Raw genomic sequence first — 12593 nt, 5'->3', positions numbered from 1 at the left:
AAAATCTGAACGGAGACTCAGTAACTCGTCATATAGAAAATACTAGATGTTTGAGGAGATTTTTAAAGTGGATCATGGGTATTGGAACAAATTTAAAATGTTTTAACATTTTAGCATAAAATCCATTAAAATAGATTTGAACTTTGATGTTATTTTTCACTGTTTTGAACATCTTTACATTTTTAGTATGAAAAATGATAATAAAAGCATTTGATTGTACAAAAACCTTTAAGGTTTAAGAAATTATTAGTTAACTGAAAATATTACCTTATTTGGACCTTCCTTTTTAACCATGACAAGCTTGGCAGGCTGTTGATGTTGACAAAGGGGGACATAATCTTTTTTAGTATTGCTTGCTTTTTCTGAAGAATATTGAGACATGTCAACTTTTGACAAAGCTTTGTGAAATTTTTGAGATAGATCATAGAGCAAAATGTTGAGATGTTCTGAAAAATAAATTCAGAGCCTAATGACTTCAGTGAAGAGTACAACCCATTTTTAAAGTTAGCCAGAAAAGACAGGTGAATAAACATTCAAATAGACACCGTACAAATTAAAGATCACACCTCGCAGCTTTTAGTCAAAACCTAAGTACTCTAGATCAATTTGACAATACACAAAAGTTCTGATTGTAAACTATGCCTGCCTCAAAATAATCCCCTGCATCTATAGTTACCTTTAGCCGGAGGGCGCTTTAAGAATTATCTACAGTACACGTATACTTTCAGCAGTAAACCAGAACCAAGGATCAGAACTTAAACTTAACAATGATGAAACTGTATTTCCTCAACCACTTCTCACTTCAATATCCCAGCTTCTCCGTGGATTGTCACCTCGTTGTGGTGGAAAAGCTTGTGTGGTCCTGAGATCCTGAGAGCGAAGCCGTCTGGAGCTATGCTCCTGGTAGGGTCACCAATGGCGGTAAGGTCGAGGGTGAGGTTCCTGACAAAGAACAATCCAACCAAGACCTCAATGGTGGAACAGGCAGATGAAGTTACTTCGAACTCAACGGCTGTGAAGGCGGATGAAGGCTGCAACAAATCCATCAGCTCCAATTGTCGTGAAGTATCATGTGCTTCTTGGAGTGCAACATTATATACAAGTACACATTAAACAAATACACGCACAGGCATCTTCGCTCTGTGGGCCACATCTATAGATCAATGGAATGAAGACCATCATCCTCGACCTCAAGGGATAGCCACGACAATATCCCAGATTATGCGTGAAGGTAATCAAACACTGACTAACCATGAACGTGAATAACAAGTGGCTCAGATCCTAGTTGTTAAAGTCAAATAAACACAACATCTCTTAAAAGTAAATTCCAGATCCTTTTTAACATCTCCAAGTGTCAGTTCATTCAGAATGCCCAATTTCTCTTAATAATGACACATTGGAGTAAGAAAATTTGATGAAAAAATATTATGCAACACCTGTTTTAATCCAGTAATAATGCTTTGCTGGATGTGGTTCTCAACAACAATTTCAGACAATTAAAATAACACAGAGCACTTCTGAAATAACAAGTATAATGTAAATAGGTTCACAAGGGAAATCAGTTATATTCAACCCAAATGGTTGAATGGAAAATGCAAATTAAGCAATAAACATGCATAAAAGAAACATAACCTGCAGGTTTTCACATTTTAAAAATATATACAGTAGGGATATAGTAATATGCTTCTATTGGTAGAAGGCTTAGAACAAAAAATGTAATTATAAAAAAGGCTTCTGAAAAATGCAAGATCTTGGGCAATAGAACCCAATGAACATTTGGTTCATTACGAGAATGCCAAGGGTCAAGAAGCAAATGCAGTCACTATTACTAAGGAGAAGGTGCTTGGGAAGCTAGAAGATCTGAAGTTAGACTAGGTGGACTAGATGGACTATACCCCAGGGTTCTAAAAGAGATAGCTGAAGAGATTGTGGAGGGATTAGAAGTGATCTTTCAACAATCACTAGATTCTGGAGACTGGAAAATTGCAAATATCATTCATTCTTTAAGAAGGGAAGGAGTCAGAAGAAAGGAAATTATAAGCCATTTAGCCCAATTTCAAAAGTTGATAAACTATCAGAGTCCTTTAAGGTTGAGGTTTTGGGGTATTTGGAAGCACATGAAAAAATAGGCCAAAGTCTTCCTTAAGGGGAAATTTTACCCGACAAATCTGTTGGCATTCTTTGAGGAAATAATAGGAAAGATAGACAAAGGAGAGCTGATGGATGTTGTTTATTTACATTTTCAGAAGGCCTTTGACAGGGTGCCACATGAGGCTGCTTCACAAGCTAAGGGTCCATGGTATTACGGAGAGATACCAGCATTGTCATCAGTGTGCACTTGGGTTGAGTTTCTGCTGTACTTATTCTACAAATATTATTCTTTCAACAAGTAAAATGCAAACAAATTTTTGTGGGGAGCCCAGCTGAGAAGGATTCCATTAATAGAGTCAATAATATCTGTAAGGTTAAGAAAAAACATGTTTAATGGCTAATGCTATTCCCTGCATGTTTCTTGGAATGTTGAAGAATGTATGTACATTACATATCTTGAGGGCATCCTTTCCTGAAAGCAGAACATCATTTACAAATGGATTCCCAATCATGATCATGATTTTCATCTTCTTTTGGTTGCTGAGGCCAAATACAAAAGCCCTTAATTGACCCCTTTTTTATTTGTTTAACTGCTATGAACTGGATTGCTTTGCATTTAATAAGGAAGTTAAACATCAGATCACTGTGGGTCTAGAACTGTATTAAAATATCAAATAGAATGGCAGATGTCCTTTTTTGAAGAACAACAGTGAACAATTTGGTGGCTTTGTGTCACCATACCTGTATTTCATTCCAGAATTTATCTATTTAACTGAATTGAAATATCCTAGCTGTTAATTATTCTAAAATTAAACCAGTTAACAATTGGTCCTTGCTAGTGATAGTCCAAATTTATTTAAAACAACACTTAGAGACTCATGAATTAGATTTGATTTATAATTAAAGATTATCACTGTTGGGTTTGGCAATTACAGGACTTGTAAACCAAATGATAGTACTTGGCTACAATGATACTAACCAATCCACAACCAACCATTCGTGACTATATTGAGAGTTTTGCATGCAATTTAATATCATGAGAAATGAAATCTAAGAAAAAGGTTTTCAAGCCTGATTTTCTATTCAGTTTGATCATAGGATTTTTCTATCTCCATATTTCCATCCTAGTTTCACGTCCTTGCATTTCCTTACTCTACAAAAATACATACCTGTTATTACTGCTATGAAAACGTCTTTATAATGTGCAGCATTGAGGAAGGTAGCTGGAATAGTTACTTGTCTCTTAAGAGTCTTCACTCCTTGTGCTACATCAGGTTTGGGGAAGTGCAACTCAGAAAGTGAGGTGTTCTGTATCAAAAAAAAAGTAGAGACAACAATCAGAATAAAATTACTGTGTACTGTTTCCTGAAATTCCTAGAATATCCTTTTCAATATGCTTGCATTCCAATTTTGTTTATTACTTTAATGATAATCAAAATAAAAGAAAAAAGATCATGAGAAATATTAACTCCCAACAACTTAATAATCACCTAAAAGCCATTACCATAATCATAAACCCTGACAGTAAAGAAAGCCAATCCACCAATTGAATTATTATGGTGATGGGTGCATTAAACTCCTAACTTCATGTACAATTATAATCCATGTTTAATATTATAAGCTTAAACTAATTTGGCGGATGAGATGGATATAAGAATGTAAAGGAAAAATAATGCATAAACAATTGGAGTAGTTGGTATCAGAAAATTTGTATGGTTTCAGAATGAATCTGATCAACAGCATGGGACGGTCTCAGATACCCTTACAGTACAAAGAGGGAGAATTTTTTTGTGTGTTAAGAGGAACATTCCTGACAAGCATGTTCCTAGCCAAATGAGGAAGGAAGCTTTATTGGTTTTGGCTTTTGGAAACAAGTATACAAAGTGAAGCAAGTAAGGAAGGGCAAAAATACAAGGAATAATGACGAAACTACAGTTTTTTTAAAATAGCTATCAAAATATCCATGGAGTACTCAAGGATAAAGGTAATCAATAGAGAAGACTCAGCTCAAATGGAAGAGTGCTGATTTGGATAAACTGGAATCAACGACTGGCTGACAAAGCTATATAAATGAATGAAGAATTGCCTTTGAGCAAGATATATAATTAAAGTCTGAAATCCCTAGACAATAAAAAGATGGAATGACATACAATTGAAAAGTATGTATGATGAGTTCAGCTGATCATCAAAATTAAAGCCATTGAAATAAAATGTGTCACAGCAAAATCTCAATCCTACTTTTGGCATTCTCACAAGTTTTACTCCCGAAGCTGGAACCTTGTTGATGCCCTATGGCAGACCAGATGCCAGGGTTGTTACAAATGAAAGAACTTTCTTGTCACTTTTTGTTTTGTGAAATTACCACTGATATTTTGATACCCAGGCAATTAAGATCAGCAGCTGCAAAACTAGCCAATTCATCTGTTGGTCCTGGAAGTTAATGAGACTGAATGCCCACATGAACTTCCAATTTGCTGCCATTAAACAACAACTTGTCTGCTCACAGTGCTCCTCTTGACATCAAAAATAAGGCCACAATAGCTAAGAACTCATCTAGGCCCTTTGTTTTATTATCTCTCCACTTTGACTTCAAATCACCCTCTGATGGAAGACACCTCCCTCTTGCATGAGTTGGTGTCCCCAGTTGTCTTACAATTTTGCATGCTCAAACATAGGGCTTAAGCAGTTAGTGGAGTGCTACTCCACAAACAATAATAGGACTGGGCATAGTCAGGATTTACAAGAGAAATTACCAATTAAACTTTGTTGTTTCTGAGGTTAATAAGCAGAATAGATAACGGGCATTTTGATTTTCATAAGGCCCTCAATCAGATACCAGACAAAAGATCACTTTAAAAAGTGCATTGTATGAGGTAATATACTAGCTAGATTGTGAATTGGATAATGGATTAAAAACAGAAACAGTGGATGGGTCACTGTCTGGTTGGAAGGCTGTAATAATGGGATGCCACTGAGATCACTGCTGGATCTCTGGGGATTGAGTGGAAAATGTTCCAATTTGCTGATGATACAAAGCTAGATAGCAGTATAAGCTACGAGGAGAATGCAGAGGTACTTGAAGGTGTGACTAGGGAAGGTTACAGTGGATGGAATAAAATATGAAAAGTGTGTGGTCATAAAAATTTTTTAAATATTTTTCAAATAGTGAGAGACTGAAAGATGTCAGTGTTCTGAAAGACCTGCATGTCCTACATCAACCACTGAAAGTTAACATACAGGTAAAACAAGCAAATAGAAGGTAAACTGTACATTAGGCTTTTTGACAAAGGGGATTTAAATACCACAGTGGAAATGTCCCACTGCGATTATATAGGGTTCTGTTAAGAGTGCAATGTAATTAATAAACTGGTTGGCCTTCCAATGTAAAGATGAATGTACGCACAATATGAGAGCAACAAAAGTTCACAAGGTTGATTCCTGGGGTAGCAGATATGTCATATGGGAACAGATTTAACAGTCTGGGTTATACTATCATAAGCTGAGAAGAATGAGAGGTAACCACAATGAAACATGTCAAAGTCTTAAAGGGCTTAGCACTGTGGATGTTAAGTTGATATTTCTCCTGGCTGGGGTATTTAGAATTATGGATCAGTCTGCAACTAAGGGGAAGTCATTCAAGACAAAAATAAAAAGAAATTTCTGTACCAAGGTGGCTGTAAACCATCTCAAGAGATGTATGGGGAGTTTAAAATATTCCTGACAAAGATGCATTAATTTTAAAGGAATCAAGGGAAATGGAGTTAGGTTAAGTAGCACGCAGGTGGAGGATTAGCTTTGATAGTTATGAGCAACAGAGCCAAGACAAGGGCCTGAACTCCAGCTTATTAAGATTTTTTGGTACACTTTCAAGCTCAGTTCTTGCTTTTATATATCATGGCCTTCCTGTTCCTGGACCCTGCTCTTGCCCAGATACAAGCTGTTGCTTTTGTTCCTGAATGTTGATATTGTGTGTACCCAAGCTCTCCAGTGGAGAATTGTTCCTAAATTTGACTATAATGTCCAATTATTTTCATGCTTGGTTTGTTAAATAATTCACATAAAAAAACATCCATAAATATACATAACTTATTTATTGGCTAAAAATCCCACAGTTATGATGAATGACATTTCACATAAAATCTTGTGTTTCTAAAATGTAAGATGCAAATCAAAAAAGAATGATTGGTTAGATTAATTCCAGAACAGAGAAAATATTGAGCAGAAGATACAGAAAAACTGCTGGAACTTTGGAGAAAGAGGGATTAATAGAAAGCTAGTCAGAGAAATAAACAGCGCAAAGTCAAACAGATATAAATACGAACAAAACTATGTGACAGGTCATTACAGGATGTGGAAATCGTATATAGTACACTGAAGAATAACTCTCAAGATTTTTTTTGAGCATGCATTAAAAACAAGAGGGAACCAAAGGAGAGAACAGAATTGATCAATGATTAAAAAAAAAGAGAACTTCCGTTTAGAGTCAGAGGATGTTGGCAAAGTATTAAATGAATTGGTATTCACTAAGAAGGACATGGAGGAGAGCGAGTTCAGTATTGTGTATTCTAATAAGCTAAGGCATTTTGAGATCTAGAAGAAATTGGTGTTGGGTCTCTTGAAATATTGGGTAAATTCCCAAGGCCTGATGGAATTTATCCCATATTATTGAGACAGACATGGCAGGAATAGGGCAGGAACATCCATGTATTTTTTGAAGAGCTGACCAAGGTGACTGATGATGATAAAGTAGTGGGTGTTGTCCACACTGAATTGGTAGACGGAATGCTGAAATGATTGAGCAATAGAAGACAATGATCAACACCCTTCCATCACAAGGAATGGAGTAATATGGAGTATGTACAGACAGAAGGGATAAGCTTACCTTGTTATCACCACAAACGCAGTGTACCAAAAGGCCTATTCCTGTGCTGTACAGGTCAATATTGTAAGTAAAAATGTTACAGATAAATCAAATTAGTCACTTACGTTAGAACATTTCCTGTTAAGAATACAATTTGCTTTGCGTGGTACACTGTACCCTTTACGTATGGAACCAATGCTTGTTGCAGAACAGGTTTTATTTTCTGCCAATATACTTCCATTCTGTTTGAGCAGTTTGTCTTTTATTAGCTGAACAGAAAGTGACTCTTTTATATTTTCCTGAATTGCAGGTGCTTTTTCATTCCCTTGCTTAAACATATGATTTTCTTCACTGCGGTCATCATCATTCAGGGATGCTGGATTGGTTGGTGTTGAAATTTGATATTTCAGCCACTTGCTGGACCCACTTTGTAAAGCTGAATGAAGGTCTATTGGTTTTGAATATTTATTGATGTAAGGATCAGTGCTTTCAGAAATATTACAATTATTGTTCATGTACTTTTCTGAAGAGTCACATAAAACCCCATGACTATTCACTGTATAAATAGTTGAGCACTGAGTGTGGGGTTCAATTACACTTGAAAAAAAATTTGATGGAAGAGCCTGACTGGTGCTTTTGTCTGTTGCAGGCAAAGTTACAAGAGGACTTCTTAGTCTTAAAGCTGGTTGGATTCTCGACTCTCCATCCTTCACAAAACTATCAGCCGTTTCATTACCTGCAAATGACAAGAACATGGATGCAAGGTAGTCTACAAGAACATTATGGGTTGTGAATATATTTAAATCTGTCATCACTCACTAGATACATAAATTGCACGCAAAACTCATTTCCTTTCTTACCTTAGCCTCTGTCTTTACCCTCCTTCCTTTACACTCAAACAATGTGCTAGGAACTCCTGAATAACCTTTCCAAGTTATACAGCATTAACAGTGGATTCCAGTTAATTGGGATGCCTCAATACTTAGTATATTTTGGCCCAATTAAATAGCTGACTCAATTAGCCAAAGTTTGATGAAAATTGTAAAAAAGGTATAAAAAAGATAAACTACTGTTTGATTAATTATGTATTTAAATGAAATACAGAACAAATTAGAACACTACTAATACCACTAGTCTTATAAAACTGCATATTAATTCCTAATAGTTATTGTCGGAGGAATTCAATGGCATATGCTGTGTTCTTTTAATTGACAGCAAATTAACAAAATCTGCGTAAACACCTAGTGCAGATAATGAACAGCCATCATAACATGCTTTCAATGATAACATCTTCCAAATCTTCATTGTTGTAACATTCAAGATGATTGTCGATACCTTCAAATTTTTCATAGGTCCTAACTTGTTGAAGTAGTGAAATTGTTTCATTTTCACTCCCAGCAATTTCTGATATCTCCAAGTCTGAATGTTTGAAACTGCAATGAGCAAAACAGTTCTGAATTGTCTTACTGCTAGTTTTTACCAACTATCAGTGACAAAAATCACTGCTTTTTGAACACAAACACATGCAACTGATTATGGGTTGTGAATTCCTGTGCTGTACAGGTCAATATTGTAAGTAAAAATGTTACAGATAAATCAAATTAGTCACTTACGTTAGAATACCTTTCCTGTTAAGAATACAATTTGCTTTGCGTGGTACACTGTACCTTTTACGTATGCCAGGAATGCTAAGTTTTTCTAACATTTTGTCTGTGTTGCTTTCGATTTCTAGCATCTGCAGATTTTCTCATATCTGTATTTTCTCGATTAGTTTTTGCATCTTATCCCCTCCTTACCCCATCCCTGATATATTTAGTTTATCCTCCCTCCTCCCTTTTTTTCCCCTCTCTTTTTGCCCATCACTCTGCCTGCTCTCCATCTCCCTCTGGTGCTCCCCTCCCTCTTTCTTTCTCCCTAGGCCTCCCTTCCCATGATCCTTTCCCTTCTTCAGCTCTGTATCCCTTTTGCCAATCACCTTTCTGGAACTCAGCTCCACCCCATCTCCTCCGGTCATCTCCTATCATTTCACATTTTCCCCTCCCCCTCCTACTTTCAAACCTCTTACTATCTTTCCTTTCAGTTAGTCCTGACGAAGGGTCTCGGCCCAAAATGTCGACAGTGCTTCTCCCTATAGATGCTGCCTGGCCTGCTGCGTTCCACCAGCATTTTGTGTGTGTTGCTTGAATTTCCAGCATCTGCAGATTTCTTCGTGTTATCTCCTTAGCCAATCCTCTATTCTTAGACTCTCCTCTATTCCATTAATTTCTTACCAAATTCCTACTGTCCATCCTTTACATTTCATACACAAGATATATATTCTGCTTGCTCAATCAAATTATTAACCACTCAATTTCCTTGCTTGGAAGCTGGCATTGTATATTAAACTGTCAGTTACCAAATTCACTTCATATAATGAACATCATCATTATATTGCTGCTAAATATCCACACCTTCTGCCCCTATGTCCTTGAAACCTAGTATCAAATCTAAATTTCTTTTCCCTCTCTAAATTGATGAACGGCATTACCCAAACCTGAGTTCCTTCTTTTCATAACATCTGCTTCTGGCTAGGACCTTTATGTCCTCGTTGTCCGTGGTAATAGTACCAGAGGATAGGAGGGAAGCGAATGTTGTCCCCTTGTTCAAAAAAGGTAGTAGGGATAGTCCGGGCAATTATAGACCAGTCAGCCTTACGTCTGTGGTGGGAAAGTTGTTGGAAAAGATTCTTAGAGATAGGATCTATGGGCATTTAGAGAATCATGGTCTGATCAGGGAAAGTCAGCATGGCTTTGTGAAGGGCAGATTGTTTCTACCAAACCTGTTAGAGTTCTTTGAGGAGGTGATCAGGCATATAGATGAGGGTAGTGCAATGGATTTTAGTAAGGCATTTGATAAGGTTCACATGGTAGGCTTATTTAGAAAGTCAGAAGGCATGGGATCCAGGGAAGTTTGGCCAGGTGGATTCAGAATTGGCTTGCCTGCAGAAAGAAGAGGGTCATGGTGGAGGAAGTACATTCAGATTGGAGGGTTGTGACTAGTGGTATCCCACAAGGATTGGTTCTGGGACCTCTACTTTTTGTGATTTTTATTAATGACCTGGATGTGGGGGTGGAAGGGTGGGTTGGCAAGTTTGCAAACGACACAAAGGTTGGTGGTGTTGTGGATAGTGTAGAGGATTGTTGAAGATTGCAGAGAGACATTGATAGGATGCAGAAGTGGGCTGAGAAGTGGCAGATGGAGTTCAACCCAGAGATGTGTGAGGTGGTACACTTTGGAAGTTCAAACTCCAAGGCAGAGTACAAAGTAAATGGCAGGATACTTTTTAGTGTGGAGGAGCAGAGGGATCTAGGGGTACATGTCCACAGATCCCTGAAAGTTGCCTCACAGGTAGATAGGGTAGTTAAGAAAGCTTATGGGGTGTTAGCTCTCATAAGTCAAGGGATAGAGTTTAAGAGTCGTGAGATAATGATGCAGCTCTATAAAATTCTGGTTAGGCCACACTTGGAGTACTGTGTCCAGTTCTGGTCACTTCACTATAGGAAGGATGTGGAAGCATTGGAAAGGGTACAGAGATTTACCAGGATGCTGCCTGGTTTAGAGAGTATGGATTATGATCAGAGATAAAGGGAGCTAGGGCTTTACTCTTTGGAGATAAGGAGGATGAGAGGAGACATGATAGAGGTATACAAGATATTAAGAGGAACAGATAGAATGGACAGCCAGCACCTCTTCCCCAGGGCACCACTGCTCAATACAAGAGGACATGGCTTTAAGGTAAGGGGTGGGAAGTTCAAGGGGGATATTAGAGGAAGGTTTGTTACTCAAAGAGTGGTTGATGCATGGAATGCACTGCTTGAGTCAGTGGTGGAGGCAGATACACTAGTGAAATTTAAGAGACTACTAGACAGGTATATGGAAGAATTTAAGGTGGGGGGATATATGGGAAGCAGGGTTTAAGGGTCGGCACAACATTGTGGGCCGAAGGGTCTGTACTGTGCTGTACTATTCTATGTTCTATGTTCTAATCTGCCCAGTCAGGTTTCTAATTTTCCCGATGGCAGAAAAATCCAAACTAAATCTGACACAATACAGCAGTCATATGTGTGAGAAAATATTAATCTTTATTCCTTGGAGATCCATAGAAATGTTATGTCAATGGTCAATATATAAAGTTTGGAGCAGAATTAGTCTATTCTACTAATTCACTGAGTCTCTGCCATTCGATCATGATTGATTTATTTTCCATCTCAGCCCCATTCTCCTGCCTTCACCCCGTAACCTTTGATGCCCTGACTAACCAAGAATCTATCAACCACTGCTTTAAATATACCCAATGATTTAGCTTCCACAGCAATTAGTTCTGGATTCACCTCTCTCTGGTTAAAGAAATTCCTCCACATCTCAGTTCTAAAGGGACACTCTTCTACACTGAGGCTGTGCCCTCTGGTCCTAGACTCTTCCATAGTTGGAAATATCCTCTCCAAGTCCACTTTGTCTAGGCATTTCAATATTCGCTAGAATTCAATAAGAACCCCGCCCCCCACACACCAATTTTTCTAAACTTCAACAGGTATAGCGCTCAACCATAAACTCCTCTAAAAATCCATTTTGTTGGCATTTTCCAAATTCCATCTCTTGGGATCCAGCACCAATCTGATTTTCCCAATCTACCTGCATATTGAAAACTCCAAGACATTGCCCTTTTTACGTGCCTTTTCTTAATCTCCTGTTGTAATTTTTACCCCACATCCTGGCTACTGTTTAAAGGTCTATAACTCCCATCAGTCCTTTTACCCTTGCAGTTTCATAACTCTACCTTCTGATCCTATGTCACTTCTTTCTCAGAATTTGATTTTTTTTTAAATCAACAAAGCCACCCCATCTTTTGATACAACGTGTATCCTTGGATGTTAAGTTCCCAGCTGTGATCTTCTGTCAACAATAATTTTGAGATGCCCACTACGTCATACATCATGTCAGTTTTTAACAGCACTACAAGATCATTTACCCTATTTCATATACTACATGCATTCATATTCAGTCCTTTATTCACCAGTCTTTTCAATTTTGTTTCCATCTTGCCTGAAGTTAAATTCTTATTCCTTTACAAACATTTTGTTTACTCTTTATTCTGGAGACTACAGTAACCTCTCCTGCACTTTCCTTCCTTTTTATTTTATCCATATTTTTGCAAACTGTTGAACCTACCCATCCCTACTTATTTAGTTTAAAGCACTACTCACAGCCCTAGTTATGCCCCTCTGATGCATCAGTGTTTGAAGCTCAGATTCCAGGTCATCAACTTTGAGCCAGAGTTCCTTGAGCAGCCAACAGTTGCTGCAGATGTAGTCATCAGGAACCACTGTTGTTGCATCAAAGTTACCGGACAGAAGTAGCTGGTAGATAAGAAGCAGGTACAAACAAGCTGGATGAACTCAGCAGGTCGGGCAGCATCCGTCAAAATGAGCAGTCAACGTTTCGGACCATGACCCTTCGTCAGGACTACAGTAGCTGGTAGATAAGCAGTCTCTTTATTCAACAAAATGAACACAGCAGACTCCATATTAAGACCCTTTCAAAGGAAGAGGCCTGCTCAACCTAGCATTATATGACTTTCTATATGCTAAAGATCAAAGGACAA

General features: G+C 37.8%; 1 protein-coding gene across 1 annotated transcript in view; it reads right to left on the bottom strand.

Annotated features, from left to right (window-relative positions):
- LOC140726525 (5'-3' DNA helicase ZGRF1-like) overlaps nt 1-12593 on the bottom strand; it is a 101391-nt gene that overhangs the window by 51944 nt on the left and 36854 nt on the right. Inside the window, exons 15-17 of the mRNA XM_073043032.1 lie at nt 7078-7688; nt 3261-3399; nt 268-446 (exon numbers count right to left, since the gene is read on the bottom strand). Of these exons, the coding sequence (XP_072899133.1) occupies nt 268-446; nt 3261-3399; nt 7078-7688 (929 nt within the window). The remainder of the gene's footprint in view (nt 1-267; nt 447-3260; nt 3400-7077; nt 7689-12593) is intronic.

Source organism: Hemitrygon akajei, chromosome 4 (assembly GCF_048418815.1).
Source record: "Hemitrygon akajei chromosome 4, sHemAka1.3, whole genome shotgun sequence".
Classification (NCBI taxonomy): Eukaryota; Metazoa; Chordata; class Chondrichthyes; order Myliobatiformes; family Dasyatidae; genus Hemitrygon; species Hemitrygon akajei.
Note: the sequence above shows the minus strand (reverse complement) of the source record. Positions and strands in the feature narration are given on the sequence as shown.